The following is a 24,851-nucleotide window of genomic DNA, read 5'->3' as shown; positions in this document are numbered from 1 at the left end:
CCTCTAAAGTCACTACACAGTTTGGGATTTCCAGGCCACAGTATTACCCAATTGACCTGAAAGTGTCAAATTACAAAAGCACCATGTGTAAGCAGGAAGCACAGTGGTCACCTAATTTCTGTCACATACTATTTACAGCACATCAAAATAAGGTAATGCTGAAAACTAAAACAGGAATTTACGTATGCAGGTCTTGGACTTACTGAATGGCTGGCTTCTGCAGTATCTCATTATTCTCACTGTGTTGGCAATCATTCGCTGTAAGCATTAAAATACATATACATTAATAACATTTCTTTATTAATATGACACACATTGAACTATTCTATAAACAGATAAACTTACCATTTTCTCAAAATTGACCAAACTGTCGATGAACGTCTTGTTGCCTTCATGAGTAAAAGTCATATCTGATGAAATAATAAAAAGGCATTAAGCATTTAATGTTTGTAAAACAACAAGTTTTGTGTGTAGAATGTAATACAGCTCTGGAAAAAAATAAGAGACCACCTCTCAGTTTCTCGGATTTTGCTATTTATACGTATATGTTTGAGTAAAAAAAAGTAAAGCAGTTCAGCTTGGTTTGATGGCTTGTGATTATCCATCCTCCTCTTTATATTCCAGAGGTTTTCAATTTGGTAAAATCAAAGAAACTTGTCATTTTACCTAGTCTCTTATTTTGTTCCAGAGCTGTATGCTTTATATGTCCATTTGTGGTTAAACATATTACAAAACTCATGGTTCAGAATGGATCACATTTTATGAGTCACAGATCAGATCAGCAAAAAAGAAAAGAGAGACAAATGTGAAACATTAAATTTAGCTTTCATTTGAAAATATCATTTATTACTACTTTGTTTGTATTTGTGATCTTTATTTTGAAAATCTGTAGCAGGCTAGTGGAGCAATTGCATCTTTCTTGTGCTATTTTTTTTCTTTCGTTCTGTTCTACATTAAAAGTTAACAGGGAACTATCTCGTTCTGAGGTTGATTTACTTGAAGATTTCTTCTTTTTACATCTAACCCATGTCTATATGGGACTCCTACACCTTACACTTATATAACTCTGCTCCCCCCTCAGACATCAGAGTCTCTGCAGATGAGTGGCTGTGTTCAGTGTTTAAATTACTTTAAAAGTAACTTTAATCAGTAAATGATTAAACCTTATGGGATTGGGGGATTTATCTGTGATTTATGTGTCCTGAACTGTTGTTTTCAAGAATTACGTTTGATCCATTTCATCACTAATCTCTATACATACTGGGTTCTAACCCTAAATTGTATAATCTAAACCTGAGATGTACAGTCTACCAACAGCTAAAATTTCTATTTTTAAGGAAGCGGAATCAACTATCTAAAGTCTAATTGATTTGTGGAAAAAAATGACACTTTTGTTCTAAACATCCAATCAATAGCATATGTGTGTTTGCAAACAGATAGTAAAGGCGTATTATTTACTTGGTTTATTGACTAGGAATGACAAAGGCACATGAAATGTGAAGCAGAAGAAACTACATTTTAATTAGAGTCTGAATTTGAAATCTCTTTTTGTGTGTTTAGTCTTCTTTTCTATAAAGAGCATGTAAAAGCCTTAGCATTGCTACAAGGTTATTGTAAGTTATTGCATTTAAATATATAACAAATATCAGCTCCACAGCACCCACCTTTAATGAGTAAGGGCATGAAGGGGATGATAGGGGGGTCAAGTTTAGCCACAGTGAGGCGATACGCTCTGTGATTTCTAGAAGGGTCCTGAGAAACCAAAATAGAATTAGAATTAGAGAAAGAGAATGGCAGAAAAACCCATATTGTATTTCAATCATTACTATCAAGCCAACAGTCAGGCAGACAAGATATGAAGATATTTAGGTTAAAGGTTATTACACACTAACTGTGCAAACACATTTTTATTTCCCTCATAGCATTAAAATGAATCAGGAAATACCACAGAATATTGTTTGTGTGAAGTCCACACCCAACACTGTATTACATTGAAGAAAATAATAAAATGGAAACTGTATTAAGAAACTTCATAAGTGGCTGCTGTGATTGAGAAATAACTTACTGTTACCATAGGTTTACTAAAATGCTTTTTTAAATATTGCAAACCCATTAACTTACCATCAGGTTTTCAAATTCCCCATAAAACTTCTTGAACTTGCTGGGCAGTTTCTGTAAAGAGTGATTCAATTAATGAAAGAAGTCTAGTCAAGAAAATATGCTGCCTTTTCAGTGTGTGTGTGTGTGTGTGTGTGTGTGTACAGTGCCTATAAGAACTACTATTCTTCTGTAAAATGAATAATGCTCTAAAGAGATTTTTGTCTAATGTCACTTTAAAGGGGGTGAATATAATTTATTTTACATTACATATTTGATTTAATTGGCATTACTTAGAAATCTGTTTTCACTTCTTTATATATTTTCAATTCTTGGTAAATAAGCCAAATTATATTGACCATGATTCTATTTATAAAAGCAATAAGTGGAAAACATCCAAGGGAGTGTAACATGTTTGTTCCTACCAAGGACAAAAATATCAGTTGCCTAGGGCAGGGAAAAAACGAATGCTACTACTATTTTAATTTATTAAAATCTGCCCTCAGAGCAGCTGGGACACATGATGAATCATACTGTGTGCTATTCTGGTTTCTATCACTACATAATAAATAAACACAATGCTGCCCTTATTGTTGGTTAGGTTCAATCATAAGCATACTGTACATACACATTAACTAGGAAGACTAGTTATCGTCCTTTTCCATTAGTGCAATGATAGAAGGAAACTAAAACTGTGAGGTTTGAAAGCTCTTAGTTGTGACCCATATCTAAAATAGAATTCCTCAGAGTACATTAAAGTCCTATTTCGACAGTGACGTGATGTAATTTTACCAAAGAATGACAGTAAAATGAACTGACTCACATAGGATAGAAAAATGTTTAAATCTCTGCATAAATGACTAAGATGGGAGCAGCTACTAAATTTATCCTGCCGTCACCTTTTCTTATAATCCACCTACAGTAATGATGAAAATTTGGTGTTTATCAGCTACATGTTCATAAAATGTCTATAGATTATGCTACACAATGAATTGCCTAAAGCTTGCTTAAAGACAATATGTCTTTGATGAGTTCTTTGGGTCGTATTCTGGATTTAACTGTAGTTCACTGCATCACTTTGTATCTGTGCTGTGAAGAATAAAAAACTTAACAGCTCCTCCAGCATATGAAGGCCGTGAAAAGATGCATAATATATCCTAAGGATATGTTGATGGCTAAGTACAGTATGCAGTTTCTAAAAGGCACTGTTATCTCTAATAAAAGCATAAATGAGAGTCAATCATAAAAATGACTGGCAGAAAGGCCAATACAACTGAGAAACTGTGAAACTCTGACAATGATTGCATTATCTCACCTTTGCATGTAAAACTAATCCCATCTGAATAGGACATAAATGAATGCTTTTTGGTTTCCGCATTAAAAAGTCCAACATGTCAGATTAGACCCTGTATGTGTGAAGTAATCTCTTACCTCCCATGTCTGACTTAGTCGACTGACAGCCGGATTGCCTAAGCCCATAATAATGGAGAAGAAAGAGTTCAAATTCCTAAACTCTTTACAACTAAAAGAAAGAAAGAAAATACTGATTACTTTTTCACATACAGAAACGTCACTATGCAGCATGAATCAATTATCGGAGACAATTAAAACCAAACTAATATATGCCTTAGTGACTGTTCCCAATGTCTGTCTGGCTCTTCTTAATAAAGAGCAGCTAATAAATGTGAGAATTGGACTGTGTCTCACTGTGCAGCGATCTTGATGAACTTCTTCAGTAACTGGACGCGTTTGCTGAGGGCCGAACAGAGGCACACCTCGGTCACGACCCACAGCTGGATCTCGTTAAAGCGGCGGAGGAAAAGATCCAGATTGGCTGTCGTCTTTTTGAAGTGTTGCCGCCCAAACGTATGGTAGATCAGCTCATGCTGAAAATAAGCATAGGAAACATTACTGAAATTTACGAAAAGATCTCCTATTTTTCAGATTCCAAACATTCTAATGTGAGTGTTTTGGTATGTGAGTGTTTGTGTGTTTGTATGGGTTTGTGTGGGGGTGTACCTCATGAACACAGTTGAAGAGCTCCCAATCATACATTGTTAGTTGATAGGCCAGGTCTTTGGAGCTCATCAACTCAAAGTTGGACATGGACCCAACCGATGGCCCCTCCTGCTCTGGCAGTGGAGTCTATAAAAATCAATAAATCACAATCAAACACATTCTAACCGCTATTCGCTCACATATCACAAGCTTAAAGTAGCTCCACACTTTATTGGTAGAATTCTGAGGGTCCGACACATTTATACACATTGTAGCTTAAGTAAGTTCTCTAGATAGCAAAATTAATTCTGTAGAAAAATCACATGAATGTTAGAGATATTTTATTATACAGAACAGAATAGAATTCCTCAGCTTAGAGTAGATTAGAGTCCTATATAACAAAGAATGACTGTAAACTGACCAACTGACTCAAGTAGGATAAAAAAATGTTTAAATCTCGGCATAAATGACTAAGATGGGAGCAGCTACTCAATTTATACTGCCGTCACCGTATGTTAGAGATATTTTATTATACATATACTGTGTATATGAACAGTCTTTTTAAATAAACTGTTCACTTTCAAAGTTCTCAGTGCCTCACCTTCTCAACTCTATTGTGGCATAACTATAACTTTGTATCTGGTGGACGGCCTTTTGTATATCCCCCTTGGAAGGAAAAGGGTATCTTTACCTTTGGTGACTTGTTTGATGCTTTGGCTTATGCACATTTTCGAAAATAAGAGAAAAAATCTCTATTCCCGACACATGTTACTGTCTGTATCTCAGACTCAGATCTGCCATGAAGGCATAAGGAGTTCCCTGGGAATGTCCAATCTCCTTGCATCCAATGTCTAGATGGTTTAATTGTCAGACTTCTAAACAAGGGCTAGTAACACGTCTTAACAATACTATATTAGATAGATCCTACTCTCCCTTAAAAATAACCTTTAAGTGGGAAAGGAAACTGGAACATCTTGCATACTATAAATGTATACACAGGGCTTATTCCACTCCATACTTAAGATACAAAATGGGCAAGATTCCCACGCCTTACTGTACTGTCTGTAACTGATTCTGTTGGGACATTTTAACACATGTTTTGGGAGTGCAGTATGATTTCTAAATTCTGGGACTAAATTCTACTTACAATGTCTGATATGCTTGAAATTCATATTGACAAAAATCCATGTCTTTGTTTATTAAATGATGACAGTTCTTTTACATTTACACTAGTTCAAAAGAGACTAATCTTTACTGGCTTAACAGCAGCTAAGAAGACTATAATATTTAATTGGTTTAATCCCAAAACAAGACTCTCAAAACAATGGCTATTATTCTATCATGACATTGTCTCTCTTGAACAGACTACTGCAATGATAAATAAAGCTAATGCAGCTACACTTGTGGGGTGGGATACCATTAGATCAATCCTTAAGTACTTGCTTTTATCTAATTAGCCAACATTAGACTCTCACCTTGTACATCCTTTTTTTTCTCTCTCTCTTTATTTGGTGTGACTGAGATGCTTTTTATCTGTATCTGCCTATGTTGTATTGTCTCTTTTTTGTACTGAATTGTTAATTTTATACTTTTGTTTGTTAAAAAACAATAAAAAATTGATCACAAAAAAAAAGTTCTCAGTGCCTCATTTTAAATGTCAGGTTCCTAGGAATTCTACCAATTAAGTTTTGACCTACTTCGAGCTTGTAAATTGTGTAAAAATAGCCATTTATTTTCATGGCCAGCGCTATGTCTTTATTTTATCGTTAACATGTTGGGAGCATTGGCTAAAAGCTTAGTATTTCTGAATGCTGGGGGTGAACAGAGATGGTCTATTCAAAAAAGTTTGTTTTCATTATCATATTTTCTCCTTTAAGCACTGTCATCTCTTGTCTGACGTCTAATGTCTATTCCGGGTTGTGTCCATCATCACACCTCCTGATCTAACACACCTATCTGAGCTTATCAGTTAATACCCAGCTTTATTTAGTGTGTTGGTGAGCTGAAACAAAAGCACCAAACTGGGCCGGACACTAGCCCTTCAGCACTGTTTATGTGTTTCTGATTATCCTGTACCAAAGAGTCCAGCTGTTCCCTCGAGCAGGCAAACAGACGTCCGTTAATACTGAGAGAGGAGAAGATGGACACTTCACTGGGCTTCAGCACCACTTTATCTGAAAAAGAACACAGACATCAAAGTGGGGGTCATTAAGGATCTCTCTATATGGTGTGCTGATTTAACAGGACAATGCTCGTCCACAAACTGCTGACGTCTTAAGAGCTTGCCTTAAAGACACAGATAGTACACCACAAAATCTGCAGGATAGACATGAGCAAATTAAAGGTGCATGGGATGGATTAGAAATCATTCGCAGGACACCATTAAGGAACCTAATGCGGCATGATGCAGTACACAGGTGTGACAGCGGTACCTCTACAGTACAGGCCAAAAGTTTGGGCACACCATTTTATTCAATGCATTTCCTTTATTTTCATGACTATGTACATTGCAGATTCTCACTGAATGCATCAACACTATGAATGAACACATGTGGAGTTACGTACTTAACAAAAATGACCTGGCCTTCACAGTCACCGGATCTGAACCCAATCCAAATGGTTTTGGGTGAGCTGGACCGCAGAGTGAAGGCAAAGGGGCCGACAAGTGCTAAACACCTCTGGGAACTCCTTCAAGATTGTTGGAAAACCATTTCAGGTGACCACCTCTTAAAGCTCATTGAGAGAATGCCAAGAGTGTGCAAAGCAGTAATCACTTTTTTTTGTTAAGTACACAAAACTCCACGTGTTCATTCATAGTTTTGATGCTTTCAGTAAGAATCTACAATGTAAACAGTCATGAAAATAAAGCAAAAGCATTGAAAAAGAGAAGGCGTTTAACGATTAACAGTCCAGGGGTCATATACAGGCAAGACAATATCAGAGAATAATCCAAAATCAAGGTCGGTAAATATAAAAACAGGCAAAGAGAAACACGCTGTAAAAGGATAATCCATCAATACTCTGCAGAGGTGAAGTGGAGTGAGGGGTTTATATAGGCCAGTGATCAGGTGTTTAGAATTCTGGTGATGTACCTTCTGGAGGTGCTGTGTGCAGTATCATGTGATTGTGAGTGTCAGTGTGTGGTGCATCCTGGGTATCGTAGTCCAGAGACTGGAGATTGCAGGTAGAGCTGAGTGTGGGAGAGAGAGCAGGAGCGTTTTCAGAGCCAGCTGTGACAGTATTACTATTTCTGTCCCAAACTTTACCCTGATGTAAGGTCAGGGAGTGTGTGTTACCACATCTGGTTGTCATAACAGTGTGTGTGTGTGTGCATGCTTGTTGTTGGTTAATAACCCTGAGCCTTCACTCTCCTCTTCATCATCACAAACTTGTAAATGTGGCAGATACGCAGCAATACATCTGCATAACAACTAAGTGCTGACACTACACACAGCCCACGCATTTTTGGACGCTATGTGGGACTTCATCATCAGAAACGCAATGGCAAAATGTAGCCAGTGCCAAATCACATCCACCATGGTAAACACCATGCCTGTGTATATGTGGTGTGGTTATAAAGGTCAGTGTGAGGCCTCTGTGAGGCAGACTGATGTCCTGACAGAGGGAACTGGACTCCAGCAGCCACAGTACTGCGCAGAATTTTATACAGCACAGCAACAGTGATATGCTGCTGAGAATAAAGCACTTGCGTGGCAGGCGGCCAGAGGTCACACACTCCAAAGTCGTTATCACATCCAGCTGATGGCTCAGATGAAATAGAGTGTGATAGCAATGCACTCACCACTTTTAAATTGGGCATTTCTTCTTCTTCTCAAAGGAGATGAATTAGCTCCCGCTTAATTATATCAAGGGCGCGCTGCATACGAGTGTATGTGTATGTGTATCTCACCTCCTGCTGAGCTAAGGTGCACCAGTAGGAGGTCATCTCGTGAGCCCAGTTTATCAACTACAGCAGACAGAACCTCTCGGACAGACGCGGACACAAGCACTCGTATGGTGGTGTAGGTGTGGTCACTGCAGTACACCTTAAACAGGACTAGAGATACAAAACAACAAGGTAAATTTAAATACGAGCCTCCGGAAAAGAATGATCTAAAGTTCTGAAAGCACATGAACAACTGCAACAAAAGAAATGTAAAGTCAGGCCTGTTTACAATTATAAAGTAACTGATTACATAATGATTTTTGAGTTAACTCAATTCTAGATTAAAAATATCTAGATATTTTTAAAAAATTTAGATTTCTTTTCCTACATCTACATACAGGAAAAAATTATGAATTAACAGGCTAGCCCTATATGGTATGGCAGTATCTCATGAAGCAGCGTTTCTCAATCCTGATTCTGGCCGCCATATCTATTTACACTTTTGGGTTTTCGTAATTTAAAACACTCAGTACATTTTCGATTATGAGCTGACTAGTTGAATCAGGTGTGTTAAGAACAGGTAAACCAATAAATGTGCAATGCAGAGAGGTGCCATGACCAGGACTGAGAAATACGGCCATAAAAAAGACATTAACACAAATGTTTAATCCTATATATTATACATTTGTAATAGAACAGTATTTACATTGTTCATAGGTTAAAATCTGACATACAGGGCTATTTGTGAGTAGATGATATAGTTGTATGGTGAATCTACTTCACTATATAGGAAGTAAGGATGTGTCAAATATTTATCCACTCTGTTTTTATATGGACTGGAGGCCACAGTGCAGATAATACCAGATATGTGGATCTGGATATGTATTTACCAAGTTTTTACTCTTTTTCTGTCTTTTAAAAAGCAGGCAGTTAGACAGCTGGGCCACTCTAGAGCTGAGAAACTACATATATAATATCAGTGTCCACAAAACTGTGGAAAGGTAAATTTACTCTGAGAGCAGTTAGAACAGTTTTTATGTAGCATAATTTCAAAGCTCTGTGTGTCACAACAGTGTAGGAAGTGTAGGAAGATAAAAAATTCAAATCCCAGTAAGGACCTTAGTCTGGTGGTTAGAGTTCCAGACCTAGAGATGGGAATAAACAGTAAACAAACTTATAGGGAGGAGCAATAGACTACATACATTAAATCCTGAAACCATTTAAGCAGCAGCTCATTTACTTATGGGTTTAAAAAATGTGAGTAAACTAAGTCAAGTTAACTCAAAAATGCTCTGTAATCAGTTACATTATTATTACATATCAAGTTGGCCTGAATTTATTTTTTATTTTTTTTTTACAGTGAATCAGTTTATTGGAATGGACTTGAGCTGTCCATTCAGAACATCAGTCCAGCCATCCGTGCAAAAAAAGACATCACTCAAAGTCTGAAATCCTCACTCTCATCTGTGCTCTTGATTGGCTGCCGTTTCTGCAGTTTCTCATCTCCCATGCTGAACTGGCGGAGCAGCACTTTGTGCTAAAAGCAGACAGAGAGAATAAGAACAAACGGCCGCAGGAAGGGCTGCATATGCAATGAAAAATTGCCCCATTATTTCAGATGCGCCATTTCCTCTCACCTTTTTCTGAGAAGGTTTCCCATCTTCGGAGCTGAAAATGAAGGCAAATGGGTTGAGCCTCAGAAACTGGAAGTACTGAAGGAAGTGTGTTAGCTTTCATTTACCATGTCCTATTAAATATCTATATAAACGATGCAGCCTAAAAGAATGAAATCTCACTTGTGTTTGAGGATCTTCTCCAGTTCAGGGAGCTGCTCTTTAAGCGCAGGAATAAGCCTGGCATCTTCAGACACTGCCATATAAAACTCCTGCATCACAAGCAACAAGATCAAACACAGCATGAGAGACACAGAACATACACACAGAAAAAAGATCAGACCTATGCTGAGATCAGATAGTAGTTTAGGTTGTTTAATGGATTCAGATTTTTTGAAAAATAATACTAATCAGCAAGAATGACAAGAAAAAAAGAAGACAAAACAAAGAAAAGGAGGCGAGGAACACAAAGAAAGGGAAGGAAGAGAAGAAAAAAAAAAAAGATAAAAGGAGAAGAAAAAATATACAGGAAATGAGAATAAAATGAAGAAGAAGAAAAAGAAAAAAAATAGATTATTTACTAGTGAAAGTTACTTTATTTCAGTATTTTGTTCAAAATGTAAAACTCAGATCTATTTTAAGCATTTAATTGAACAAAAATAAGTGCAGGAGTGAAAATGAAAAGAAAAGATGGGGGTATAAAATAAGAGGAATAAAGGGGAAAAAAGAAGAAGAAAAAATAAGATATACAAAAGAGGATAAAGATAAAGAGGATAAAAAGATAAAGAATAAGGATAAGTAGAAAAGAAAAATGAGAAAGGACACAAAAATTATAAAAAGGAAATAAAGGAGGGGAAAGAAAATATTTATAATCTAATATGATTCTGTAAAAACTATAAAGCTAACTACGATGAAACTTCCAGCTGTAGGGTGAGAACTATTCAATAAAAGAATCCTTAATTAATAGATTATAAAAATAATGACTATTATTATTTGTAATTATGCATATTAGCTTTATTATAATAAAATCATTAACAGAAATGAATTGATGTATATGTTTCTGCAGTGTTGTGAGCTGAACGGAATTATAACGAGTGGAATTATCCTTGCTGTTAGTGTTTATGTTTGTGTTGTGTTGTGTTTGTGAGTAAAACCTGCAGGAAGGCCAGTGAACTCTCCTCCTCCTGCAGGTGGTCCGTGTTGATGGCAGCCCACTGCAGCACCAGCCGTATGACCCTGCGTTTGTTATTCAGAGCGTAGTCCAGCCTCTCCTGATCACTGCCCTGAGAAGCGTGTGCGTGGTAGGTGCACTGGGGTTAAGGACAAAAGCTAGAAGACAGCAACAGACCTGATACAGAGACTCAGACCCATCTACAGAATAATTACTGCAAACATTTCCTATTAATTAAATGTTTCCTGCTGTTGTAGGGGAGGAATTCATGACATTACTATGAGTATTTTTATAAAAAGCACAGACATACAAATTAATTGAGGTTTAAGGGACAAGAAAGAGAAAGAGACAGAATGAGTTAAAGGATATTGGGCCAAGAGGAGTGGACACAGTTGAGTATTGGGGATAAACACACAGTGCATAAGCACAAAATCATCCAGCGCTGGATCTGCAGACAAAACAGGCGAACAGAACATCATTATCACATCATATATTATTATTACTATATTAATATTATTATTTTAAAACATGTATTATATTAGTGTTAAATATCATTGAAAAGTTACTTTATTCTAGTAATTCAGTTAAAATGTAAAACTTACATATTATATAGATGTATTACACACAGAGTGATCTATTTTAAGCGTTTATTTCTTTTATTGTTGATGATTATGGTTTACAGTCAATGAAAACCCAAAAATTAGTGTCTTAGAAAATTTGAATATTATATAAGACCAGTTGTGATGGTTTGGAGAGCCATGTCATCTGCTGGTGTTGGTCCACTGTGTTTTATCAAGTCCAGAGTCAGCGCAGTGTTTTCCTGGAAAATCTTACAGCACTTCATGCTTCCCTTTGCTGACAACTTTTATGTAGATGCAGATTTCATTTTCTAGCAGGACTTGGCACACTGCTCATAATATTCACATTTTCTGAGACACTGATTTTTGGATTTTCATTGGCTGTCATCAACAATAAAAGAAATAAACACTTAAAACAGATCACTCTGTGTGTAATACTTACAAGTTTTACATTTTGAACTGAATTACTGAAATAAAGTAACTTATCAATGATATTTGATTATTTTGAGATGCACTAGTATGTCCGCTGTAGATGTTTTGGGAGTACCTGACTCTGTAAACTGGGAATCTAACTTCATGGTCTCTAAAAAGTGCTCCAGAATCTTTTCTGGAGTGCCGGACATCACAGTGTACCTGCAGCACAGAATAACAGCACAGTCAATATCACCTGCTAAACCCCAGTCTAAAAACACGGCTCTGAATTTATGTGATTCAGATGAAGCAGTGAGCAGCACACTAATTTAATTTCTGTCTTTCAGTGTAGTTTCTTTTGGCATGAGCTGTGATGATGTTTATGATAAAAGAGACAGAGAGAGAAATAGACAGAGATAAAGAGGAAGAACGAATGAGAGATAAGGGCAGAAAGAAAGAGAGAGCTAAAGAGGCAGGGAGAGATAGATAGAGAAAGAAGCTAAGAAAGAAAAATAAAGGCAGGGAGAGAGATAAATGGGGAAAAAGAGAAACAGAGAAAGAAAGAGAGATGAAGAGCCTGAGAGAGAAACTGTGAAGGATATACAGTACAAATATAAAAAAGAAAAACAGAAAAAAGGCAAATAAATATATATATATTAAATATATAATAAGTAGAAATAATAATATAAATTATAGAAATAAATAGAAATAAAAGCGACAAAGACATATATGCAGAGGGAGAGATAAAGAGTAAAAGAGGAATAGAGAGAGGAAATAGAGAAAAATAGAGACATACTTGAGTGGAGAGGATCCTGCATGGCTGGAGCTTCTGATGTTGCTTTTCTCGAGAACTAAAACATCCTCCTCATGTTCTTTCAGTCGCACAGTATTAGCCTCTACATCCTAAACACACAAAAACATACACACACACGTACAAAATGCACTCGTTGGTTACAAGGGTTCCTTGCTATCACACATACAGGCACTTACCGATCACACATATACACTCTGCACACAGACACACTCGCTCACACAGAGATCCAGAGGCTGGATTACTGAATGGTGGGGTCAGCATGGTGGATTAGTACTGTTGTGAAAGTAGCAGTGAGTGAAAGTGTAGTCAGCAGATTAACCATGCTGGAGCTGAGAACAATACCACACACACTCCTACAGTAAGCACTGTCCTGTGTGGGCCTTACACTGAATACAGGGGTGAAGTGTTATGCTGAGATTAATAGGAAATTTAAAATATCACAATAGATAGTTTATAGATAGTCCTCTGTTTGTAGTATGAGTATGTATGGGGTGTGCATGGGGTTTATTAACTCTAACAGGCATTGTAACGGCAATAAAGAAAAGTTTTCAAATTGTTGTGGGGCTCCGAGTGGTCCAGCAGGCTAAGCTCTGCCACTATGATCAGGAGATTGCTGGTTCGAATCCTGTTTATGTAGCTTGCCATCGGCTACCGGAGCTCTGAAAAAGCACAATTGGCCTTCCTCTCTCTGGGTGGGTAGATGGTGCTGTCTCCTCACATCACTCCAAAGGGTGATGTCAACCAGCACAAGGCGTCTGTGAGCTGATGTATCAGAGCCGAGTCGCTGCGCTTTCCTCTGAGAGCGCTGTGATGCTACTTGGCAGAGCTCTTTAGACTCTTCAGAATTTACTAAGTGGAACATTAAGGCTAGAAAAAAGTATTTTTTTAAATTTCAAGTTTTACTTTTATATTTAGGTGTAGGTACTGAAGGTTGAAAACTTGATTATATGCTGGTGTTATTAAATAAGAGACCGTAGTTGGTTGACATGCATATGTATTTCCTGAATGGGTCATCTAGAAAACCGAAAAATAAAAAACAACAAAAACCTTAAAAGTTGCTAAATTTCAATTTATTACTTTTTCTAGTGTTTTTCTTTCTGGTTAGTATAAAAGATTAATACAAATGTCTATTATATTACCTTCACAGCTCCACTCCAAAACATATTTTGGCCAATAGACTATATTTTACATTTTAAGCAGGAAAATGACCAAGAAGAACCCTGCTTAGAGTGCTACAGAATGTATTGCTGCAATGCTGTAAAATCACCAACAGAGGGAGACTCTAACCTTCCAGTGTGTTTTAACAACAGCTCTAACAAAAGTCTGAGGCCCAAATATGATGAAGATGAAGAGCAGGCTGCATTTTTGCTATTTCACTGTATGAGACATTAAACAATGGACTCTAATAGTGAAATATTTTAGACATAAAATTCACACCTAAAACTAGTTTTTCAGGTACCAGCCTTGGTAACTTCCAAATAGTTCATTTTATTTGCCCCACTAAGAACTTCTCCTGAATGATACTGAGCATATATTTTGGTGTTCTTGATCCTTGGAGAGCACTATGTTAAATACAAATTGCCATTTAAAGGTTCAGCTGTTCACTATAGAGTGAAAACTGTGGTGAAGATAAGTCGACACAGAGAGCACTACAATGTTACTTGTTAGAACAATCCGAATACTGAGGTATAAAGTAAACCCTTCTTAGGAATTGAATTGTATTTGTTTCCAGGGAAAGGACATCTGATTAGAAAAATCATATAAAAAAACATATTTTACTGGTGTCCTTTACACCAGGGGTGAACAAACTAGGAGGTATTTTAGAAATAAAATGAAAGTTGGCCCGCTACTAAGCAGGTTTTTATAATGTGAGATTCAAAGTTTGAGCGCTAGGTGTCGCTATCACATAAACCCAATCTAAAACGCTCCTCATCTCCTTTCCTTCCTTCATTACGCCTACATTCAGAGTTGCCAGGTTCGCGTTTTTTTTTCCGCCAAATTGGGCTTGTTTGAAAATCCAGTCGCATGGGAAAATTTAAATATTTATTTATATTTAAATTACATTTTTTTATATACTTTTGGATATAAAAAGAAATAGTAAAACACTAATGTTACAATAATATTATGACTTTAAGGTAAATAGCAATATTGATAATAAATCCCTTATAAACAAAATACTAAGCCATACACTTATAGCTGTTTTGCCATTTGCTTCAATCAAGTAATAGACATATATTTTGGGCTATTTTAAGGTTCTGAAGGGCGGGTTTTAGACTGACTTTGGGCTGGATATTTTTATTGGATCTGGCAACCCTGCCTACATTAATGTTCCTGAGCTTTTAGGAAAACATTATGGAATAAAACATCAATTTGAAAAATCTACATTTACACAACAAAAAAAGTTTAGACACTCCTGCTATGTAAAAAAAAATTGAATGGACCAATAGTAATGCTCCACACACACGCACACACACACACACAGGGATTCCAGGCAGACACTGTTTTGGCTTCCTGAGCCAAGGTGCCTATTGTCTAAAAAACTAAAGAGGGATTTTCCTGTGTCGCCAAGCAGTCAGATAACAAACCAAGATAGAGCTTACATTTAAAAGAAAAAGAAAGAGAAGAAAACACACATAATAATTCAAAATTATATAAACATAAGCATCAAAGAACCTTCATTATCTTAATGTCACAGAAATACAATAAAATAGGTGATTAACACATCTGTATCTATAAAAATCAAACAACACAGTTAATCCCTTACCCTGAGGATCCTGTTAAAGTCCTCTTTATCCACCCTCAGGAAATGGCAGTTATCTTCCCTCAGGACGATGGAGGCTGCACGCGGCGCATCATTCACCAGAGCCAGCTTTCCAAAATCATCACCCTCATGCAGTGTGCAGACCACACCCTGCCGAACACACATAAACACACACACACACACCAATTTGAACTTCCAAACACTGGTCATGCCATGCCCACTCAGAGCAAACACACTGTCTAAAACTTTAATTTAGTGTCTAAACACTCACACACAAGCACACACACAAGCGCACACACTCGCACATAGCAAATCGTAATAAACGCCTATGATGTGATTAGCCGGCAAGCTTTAAAACGGATTATAGGCTTTATTCATCACTTGAATAAGAAAGCCTTGTAACTGATCTTACCTTTCCATAGATGACCACATTCACTGAGCCCTTAAGGATGATGTACCATGAGGTGCCCTCCTCACCCTGATTAAACACTGAGAGACAATGAGCGACAAACACAAGACAAAGATTACAGCAGATCATGCTTGATTACAACCAGTTTTGATTATTCTAGTTTCCTATGTACAGCTCTGGAAAAAAATAAGAGACACCTTAATGATGATAAGTTTCTTTGATTTTACCAAATTGAAAAGCTCTGGAATATAATCAAGAGGAAGATGGATGATCACAAACCATCAAATTAAGCTGCTTGAATTTTTGCACCAGGAGTGGCTTAAAGTTATCCAAAAGCAGTGTGTAAGACTGGTGGAGGAGAACATGCCAAGATGCATAAAACTGTGATTAAAAACCAGGGTTATTCCACCAAGTGTTTATTTCTGATCTCTTAAAACTTTATGAAGATGAACATATGTTTTTGCAGTATTTGAGGTTTGAAAGCGCTGCATCATTTTCTGCAAATAAATCCTCTAAATGACTCATTTTATTTGGAATTTGGGAGAGTCTGCAGTTTATGGAAAAAAACAACAATGTTCATTTTACTCAAACATATACCTATAAAAAGCAAAATCAGAGAAACTGATTCAGAAACTGAGATGGTCTCTTAATTTTTTCCAGAGCTGTATTTTAGATGTATGCAAGGAAATGTGTTGTAGTTCAATCATGTTAAATTTAGATTATGCACTTACACACTGTTCCTGCTTTCGCATGGGATTCAAAAATTAGGACACCTGCTAACTCTCTTTTCACCTGAGAAGACAAAAAAATTAACAACAGGCAACACATTATAGAATCCCTTCATTGTCAGCAAATGCATTAATATAATGTGATCATTATTCTTTTCTATATATTATCATAATTGGTCAATGTCCTTTTTCTTAATCTGTAAGTGATGATCTTTCAGTGAAATCCAACCTCAGGTTAGGAGTTCCCCCTATCATGTAGGGAGGTCTTCCTATTCTCACATTCTTGACTTGTGGTGCTGTGGTGTTGATGGGATTTACTTTTAAGCTCATGTTTCTTAATAAGCAGGCAGTTGTACCACCCCAGAGCTGTAAATCCATTCATACAGTCCCAGTTAAGAGTTTGGACACGCAACTTCTTAATCATTTTATGATTACTTTGTAAAATTAATAGAGAAGACATTAAAGTTATACAGGAACACATGTGGAATTATTTTGTAAAAAAAAACTGTGTTAAACAAAGAGAAGGTTTTATACTTTAGATTCTTTTAAGAAGACACATTTAGCTTTGAGGACAGATTTGCACACTCTTGGTATTTTAATCTCAGTGTCTTTATGAGGTAGAGTCATGCGGAATAGTTTTCTCAGCATCTTGAATGCATTTTTGGAGTTGCAGAACAATATTGTTTTATGTCTTTAATATTAATATATTATGTAGAAAATAAATAAAGAAAAAACAATAAATGAGAAGATGTGTCCAAACATTTGAGTTGTGCTGTATATGTGTGTTAAAAAAAACACTGAATGAGCAAATGTATTATGTAGGGTAATGTCTAAAGTGGCACAACAACAACAGTCTGCATGCTCATTTTTTTAATTTAGCACAGTGTAGTATATAAACCTGATTATAGTCAAATTAAAGTGACAGTTCTTTAATTCTGGCTAGTTCATACCTAGGGTTACCCTGACATATCCTAAATGTATTATCTGAAAAATAATACATAAAAAAAAAACTAAAAAAGTTGATAAATGAGGATCTAGAAACACCACTTTCCAAAAACTACTCTGGTTTAAATCGTCCAAACTTTACATTTGTTACAGTTTAGGTTTAAAGCTGGATTTTTATTTTAAGCACAAGCAATTTCAGGACTTATTGCTGTAATAGATTTTTGACCTTCAAGTTTAATGCAGTGCAGTTTGAACAAACGCTGCTCATGAAGGTTACACCGCACAAGCTTTCCACTTTGGGGAAACCACAGACACGTTAATGTAATTTAAGACAGAAGGGTCTGCACATACTGTCGTAGAGAGGTGTGATAAGGCTTTTATATGCAGCAGCTCCTCATAAATAATCTCTAAATCATCTACTGTCCTCTGGCCGGGCCTAGAAAGAGAGAAACAGAGAGAAAGAGAGTAAGAAATAGGCAAAAAGACATAACCTGAACAGTAAACCGATGAATAGTAAATGATAGTGAATGACAGTGAGGTTTTAGATTTAGCATTAGGCTTTAGGTAGTAAACAGCTCTCTTCACAGAAGATCTTAAAATTCTCTACCCTTCAGTGTTTTATGTTCTTAGATTAAGCTCTCCTTAAAGAAGGTCTAAGCAGAACACCAGACCCATATAATATAAATCAGTTACATTTGGAAGCAGCTCTATTTATAGCGGTGCCCTTGTGGGTAAGATAATGATGATACAGTCTCAGAGGTCGCTCGTGTTTCTGGGGCGAGAGCGTACTGTTTTCGAAGGATCATGCGCATGTGGGCATCAGGGCCCATCTGAGACAGGAGGAGGAGTGTGTCCTGCAGTTCTTCGTTGCTCTCCTTCGTCTCTTCCTCGCTGGGGAGTGGCGCATCCTCCTGCTCATCATCCAGGAAGCGATAGAACAGATATTTATCCTGGAAGTTCAGCTCCTGGTCAACTGCAGCACAACAGAACAGAATAGAATGGCATTCTCAAATATTTGAAAACAAATACACACAAACATTTATGCCACATTTATATCATATTATTGTAGCCTTCACATTAGATAACTTGTTTCTTTTTATTGAGACTGGCTGTGTCACTGTGGCTTTAAGACTACATGCATGATTAGAGACATGGGCCACGAAATACATGATCTTTCACCAGGAGGAGCACATATGTATTTTTTCCAAAATTAATATCTGTTTTTCACACATAGCAACTTAGCAAATGCAGAGTGTAGGGCAATTTGCCTCCAATCTGAGGCTTTTATTTTATAATTTATTTATAATTTACTTCTGATTTTTTCTCCCCATTTTTTCCACTCATTAGGACTCCCTATATTACTATTAGGGTAAAGACAAGCACATGCTTCCACCAATACATGAAAGCCAGCCACTGCCTCTGTAGGGTTAAAGATAATTAAAATTAAAAAATTAAAAAATCTAATTAAAAAAATTAAATAAATCTAATTAAATAAAATGTTATGTTCATTGTACTGTCATTTTATGTGAGCTAACATAAAACATTAAAGATTAAAAAAAAAAAAAGAAAACAGTTCCCTTTGCTAAGCCAACAGAGTATGAAAACTTGTTAAATCTTGTCTCATAAGTCCTCAAAACAAGAACAAATAATACTATATTGTTCCAGTTGTCTTTTTTCTGCATTATCTTTTGTAATTTCACACTATATTGTTTTTCTGTAGTTGAACTGCATTATGTTTACTGAATTATACTCATAGTATGCGTACAGTTGTGTAAATGTATTGTTTGATTTTGAGGGAAAAAAGACAATCTAACATGTGCTATTGTGCTTTCTCAGACTCTAATGGCAAGTAACATGATCCATGATTCGAAACAGTGATCCTCGGATCACAGGGGAAGCTCCGCTGGACTACTCTGAGCCTCCAATCTGAGACTTTTGTTGGTGACCTCGGAAAACTAACAGCTAGAAAATCAGGCCTAGAATCGTGTAGCCCGTGAATCCGGCCTTACATGACAGATGACAGCACCACAGTGTGCTGCCCTGATTGTATTTGTTTCACTGGTCTTGACTGACTTGGAATAGATGTCCTGTCAGAACTCATAACGTACAACGAGCGAGGCGTGCTGCATCTGGACTGGAGTGTGTGCCAACCGAGAGCAACAAAGCCTTTAAATGATGCCTGCTTTATTCATGAAGTGAAACATCAGCTCAGTTCTATTCTATTCACACTGCTCACACTCACACACTGAGCAATCTGATGATAATGAACTGGTTGAGATATGAAGATAAAAGTACAAGTGTCACATCAGTGATATACAGAGTGGGCAATTTATTAGCTACACTTTTATTAGCATGGTGGCTTAGTGGTTAGCACGTTCGCCCCCCAGCACTGGGGTATTGGGATCAAGTCCCTATCTGGGTGGAGTTTCTATGTTCTTCCCGTTTCTGCATGGGTTTCCTCCCACAGTACAAAAAACATGGAGTTCAGGTAAATTCAATACTCTAAATTGCCAAAAAAATGCCATGGTGTGTGACTGTATACCCAGATATAGATTGGTATGTAAGCTGGGTTAACTTCTAAGTGCTCGATGCAGTCCTCTAGGTGGACGGTTGTTCTGGTTGAGAATACGCTGTGCGTGATTGGCTGCTGCTTCTGTAATGTAATTTTATAGCATCCTTGAGTGCCTTAAGTGGCAGAAAGGCGCAATGTTAGTGTAACGGTAAATAGTAAATAGGTAAGTACACCTTATTAAATGCTCACTGGCATTGTTGGAGGAACATGTAATCACCAGAGGTGAGGACTTAAGTCACATGACTTGAACTCAAGTCCGACTCAAATCACGAATGTGATGACTTGCGACTCAACTTTGACTTAACCTTTAAAAATTTTTTATATAACAAAAAAGGTTGGTGTGATTTACAATGAGAGGTGAGGTATAACACAAACAATTACAGTCTAAAAGCAGGGGGTATAGTATAGTAAATAGTGCATAGTCACACTGTATACATTGAAATGCCAAAAGTCATGGGACAGCAGTATATTACTTGATCATGAAAATAACGAGAGTGGCTTAGGAATGCCCACAATACCAGTATAATTTGTGAAGACTGAACACTGCCCAATGTGCTCATGGCAAGGTGAATTGTGGGATGCCTGATAGTGGGTGCCATGTTTTTACCGGGGATGCATAATTGAATGCATTACCACCCAAGGTGGACAGCACAGTAGGTTAAACTACGGGTTGTAAACAGTGGATTTCAATAAGCTTCTTTTACTTTTTTCAAAGTTAATAATGCATCATTTTAAATGTCAGGGTGCCCCCGAATCTACGAATGAGGTGTGGAGTGGCAAGTGGATGCCCCGAAGTGCCTGTTGTAAAGAGGGCTGGGCAAAAATCACAAAATAACTGGATCTCTGAAAGCTGCAGGAGAGCGGAGGGGGACTGTATAACAAAGGTTAGTACTCTTTATCATGTTTTACTACACCAAAAGTAAATTTTTACACCGGAGTTCTCATTTAAGCTTCTTTAACTTAGAGATAGACAAAAGTCATGGAACATAATCATATGTTTTAGCACCGTTACAGACTGACCAAAGCATAACTGACCATGGTTGAGAACTCCCTCCTCCAGCAGAACCTGCCACATCCCCACAGCCTGAACCCGTGAGTGCACACAGGAGCTCTGCTGCATGTGCCAGTCAACCAGCTCTGTGCCGACACAGCACTGCCTGCACACATACACACACACATACTAGGGTGTCACGCTTCAATGAAAGGCCTGTTCTTACTTTTACTCAGCTTTAAAAACAAATTAATATTTATGAGGTTTTAAGCAAATTAAGCAAACTGATTTTTTTTGCAGTACATTCTGAATTCTCCCTGTTTCTCAGACACTCACCTGTACGTCTTAAGGTGAAACTTCCTGTCTCGGATCATGTGAGGTGCTTGAGAGAGTATGGCGCTCCTCAGCACTTTGCCTGCTCGCAGAATCTTCTCTGATGGCACCTACAATTCACGAAAATATCTGCATCAGAACAGAGCTCTGCAGGATCCACTGCTGTGGCTGGCTCACACAGCTGTCAATCTGCTGATGGGATGGAATTAGTACCTGTATTATGGGTTTGGGGTGGAGTTTGGCAATGTTTTCAATAAATGATCTCTGAAAAAGAAAATGTAGAAAAAAAACTGATGTACACAATGAAGAAAGAGACAAGATGAAACAACAAAAAATGAGAATGAATGAGAGAGAGTGTGAGACAAATAAATTATGATCTTTTATTTGCTTTGTAAAACGATTAAAGTGTCACTTTAGTTTAACAAACTCTCTGTTTTGCTGCTTAAACAGCAAAGCTACTCGCCCAGACAGTGGCAACTGAAGAACACATCAATAATCAATGAGGTTTTCATCCCTTTGCAGCCTGAAGAACTGTGCTAGAAACCTGAGAAACTGCAGTCATCACAATGCACAAATCACTTTCCCACTCAGCTACTGCTGAGTAATACACTGGTTTTCTACCAAAAACCTGTAAAAAACATCTCTGTCTGTTAAAGATAAAGAGAAAAACAACCTAACTTCTTAACACTTCGCATGCATCTATTCACCGCCAGTCATTACCGGTTAAAAATGGATAATCTTTCTAAATCTTTCTAGCTCTGATCTACATTTTAGAAATGCTGTTTTTTTAAAGGATATAGATAGAACAAAAGAAATTACTACTTTCTTCCACAAGTTAATCTCCTGTATTTTTCACGAAGAATGCAATGAAAGAGCTAGTGCTTAGCGCAGTTAGTGGGTACTCTTAATACTGCTCTAGTCTCTGTGCTGGAGAACTAAACACAGCTCTACTATGGGAACAGAGCAATTCAAATAACCATTTCTATTTTACTATCCCTTTTTAATAAAGAGAAAGCAAAGGAGGAGAAAGTCAAAATTTCCATTCCTATTTCTCGCAAAAAACAAAAAGAGGCTATTTATCTCCTGAAAAGTAATTAACCTTATGTAATCTGGCATGCAAAATGTCATAGGACAGGAACTAGTACTATGTTCCATGGCTTTTGCCATATTCTGACACTGTGGACTATGGAATGTTAAATATCCACACAACTTCTCACTCAATGTTTTTATTTTATTTTATTTTATACATTGTAAATTTGTGCTGAAGTCATCCAGACTATAAAGCAACACATAAGGAATCATGTAATAACTTAAAAGTGTTAAACAAACCAAAATACACACCAAAATTGAAGCATTTTAGCAAGTTAGCTCTTATCTGGAGTGCTGTTAACTGGCAATGTCTGAGGCTGGTAACTCGGATAAACTTATCCTGTGTAACAGAGCTAACTCTCGGCTTCCTTTCCTGGGGCGGTCCTAATGAGAGCCAGTTTCATCATTGCGACTGCACTTGAGGATACTTGATTGACTGCCCTTCATTTTTTAAAGTATTTTTTTTTTACTTAGTTGAGTAGTTCTTGCCATAATATTGATTAGAACATTTTTCAAATAGAGATATTTACTGTATACCAACCAACTCTACGTCTTCACAACTTTACAACTGATGCTATTAAACACATTAAAAGATAAGAAATTCAAGTAATTCACTCTTGACGAGTTTAGCACAGCTGTTAACTGAAAACAATTTCAGGTGACTCTACTTCATGAAGCCAAGAATGTGCAAAGCTGTTATCTGAGTAAGAGCTGTCTACTTGGAATAATCTAAAATATAAAACATATTCTGGTTTGTTGATTTTTTTTTGTTTCAGAAATAATTATAATTATAATTTAAGTATTTTTTCTTTATAGTTTGGATGACTTTAAGTATTAATCTCCAATGCAGAACATTTTAGAATGTCCAATTTTTTGACTGGTACTGTATAACTACACTACTGCTTTCTGAATGGCTACAACACATGATCTGTAGCATTAACTAGCTGACTGTTTCATCCAAGGCTTTTAATTACTTTATTCTTCATACTTTATTCATTCCTAGATGTGACCCCACCTTTTTTCTATAACCCTGCATTCTTACGATATAGCAGAATAACATTTTAAAAACTTCCCCAATTTTCCACACAACTATTCCTTTCGGTGATAACATTTCATAAGTGGAGTGGAAAATAATAACAGTAAAAAGTATACCATAATTCAAAGTGATGCATTTGTGCAATATAATGAAAAACAGTTAACAGCATATTTTTCCTCATAATCTGAATGAAGCCTTCAATGCATATAAACACAGCAGTTCAATTCTGCAGTGTAATAATGGACAGAGGAACATCAGTAAGTGTGTGTGCTGAACAGCAGGCATGGCTGCAGGAGCTGCTCTCCTTCTGTTTCTCTCTGAGCTGAGGTGAGACGGTTCTGCCCTGCAGTCATGCCCAGTGCACACGTCAGCAGACTGCATTTTTAACATCCACACACACTCTTTCAATTACATATTACACTATAAAACGCTTCTTTACATCCACTACAGCCTAACAAAACACATTTCAATGCTGCATTATGAATGGGAACAGACAGGTAACAAATATAAAAAGAGATTAATATTAAATACTGAGATACAGGACATAAGAAACAGCTGCGTAACCTTGAATGAAAATGAATATTATTATTACAACGCACACTTCCTCAAAACAAAAGCACCAGGGCTCAACATTAATGAAGGCCTGATCACCCGAGGCAAATACAACACTAAGCCAGGAGTGCATCGTTGAAAATAATTTGCTCAGTCAGGCAAGCAGGCGTTCAGCCACTTCATACTGCCCACCCACTGTGGGAAAATGGGGTAATCCAGTTGTGCATCGAGTTAAATCGAGCCAATTGCGAGAAATGACTCAAAACATCAGAGAAGTAGGAGAAATCAACTGTACAACTCCACAAATGTAACACTGGATGATGGTTCAGTCATACGAGACATTATTCATGCTTCTGTGAATGAAGACTATATTATGAAATGTAGTCTCAGAGGAGCTCAGCCACAGTGGGGTTAGATTATGTGTGTATGTGTATGTGATAGAGAGAGAGAGAGAGAGAGAGAGAGAGAGAAACAGAGGGAGGGAGAGAGTGGGGGAAGGGTGGATTTGCCCTAGGTGCTGACAGTTGCTCATACTTGATGAAGACTTATATATCAAGAGCTGTACAATAAAACTCATACATGACTGTTATAAACAGCAGAATATCATTCGATACTAGGTTTTATCCTTTACAAGTCACTGTTATTATGTTCTCCAGCAAAAGCATTCTGTGATTTGCTGTCATATATAGGCATCATTTCTCACTATAGTTCATTAATATTTAGCCTAAAATAACAGCTTCAAAATCACCTTAACGATCCACTGACCTGTGAAAGGGAGAACAGCACCTCTACTGTAACTATTTAAAAAAAAATGTAATATTATTCGGCTACTGCGGTCCACATGCTTAGTTCACTTCATATGCCAGC

General features: G+C 37.0%; 1 protein-coding gene across 1 annotated transcript in view; it reads right to left on the bottom strand.

Moving 5' to 3' along the window:
• Positions 1-24,851, bottom strand: part of rapgef4a (Rap guanine nucleotide exchange factor 4a) — a 155,661-nt gene that overhangs the window by 2,485 nt on the left and 128,325 nt on the right. The window contains exons 7-31 of the mRNA XM_049484906.1: positions 23,371-23,376; positions 21,521-21,571; positions 21,311-21,417; positions 21,019-21,140; positions 18,201-18,384; positions 17,763-17,847; positions 16,470-16,530; positions 15,742-15,818; positions 15,333-15,479; positions 12,551-12,657; positions 11,891-11,976; positions 11,135-11,213; positions 10,749-10,899; positions 9,778-9,866; positions 9,619-9,649; positions 9,440-9,518; positions 8,006-8,152; positions 6,172-6,269; positions 4,117-4,242; positions 3,805-3,983; positions 3,529-3,619; positions 2,122-2,172; positions 1,665-1,752; positions 346-410; positions 204-258 (exon numbers count right to left, since the gene is read on the bottom strand). Coding sequence (XP_049340863.1) covers positions 204-258; positions 346-410; positions 1,665-1,752; positions 2,122-2,172; positions 3,529-3,619; positions 3,805-3,983; positions 4,117-4,242; positions 6,172-6,269; positions 8,006-8,152; positions 9,440-9,518; positions 9,619-9,649; positions 9,778-9,866; positions 10,749-10,899; positions 11,135-11,213; positions 11,891-11,976; positions 12,551-12,657; positions 15,333-15,479; positions 15,742-15,818; positions 16,470-16,530; positions 17,763-17,847; positions 18,201-18,384; positions 21,019-21,140; positions 21,311-21,417; positions 21,521-21,571; positions 23,371-23,376 — 2,362 coding nt within the window. The remainder of the gene's footprint in view (positions 1-203; positions 259-345; positions 411-1,664; positions 1,753-2,121; positions 2,173-3,528; positions 3,620-3,804; positions 3,984-4,116; positions 4,243-6,171; positions 6,270-8,005; positions 8,153-9,439; positions 9,519-9,618; positions 9,650-9,777; positions 9,867-10,748; positions 10,900-11,134; positions 11,214-11,890; positions 11,977-12,550; positions 12,658-15,332; positions 15,480-15,741; positions 15,819-16,469; positions 16,531-17,762; positions 17,848-18,200; positions 18,385-21,018; positions 21,141-21,310; positions 21,418-21,520; positions 21,572-23,370; positions 23,377-24,851) is intronic.

Source organism: Astyanax mexicanus, chromosome 11 (genome assembly GCF_023375975.1).
Source record: "Astyanax mexicanus isolate ESR-SI-001 chromosome 11, AstMex3_surface, whole genome shotgun sequence".
Lineage (NCBI taxonomy): Eukaryota > Metazoa > Chordata > Actinopteri > Characiformes > Acestrorhamphidae > Astyanax > Astyanax mexicanus.
This window is presented reverse-complemented; position numbering and strand designations above follow the sequence as displayed.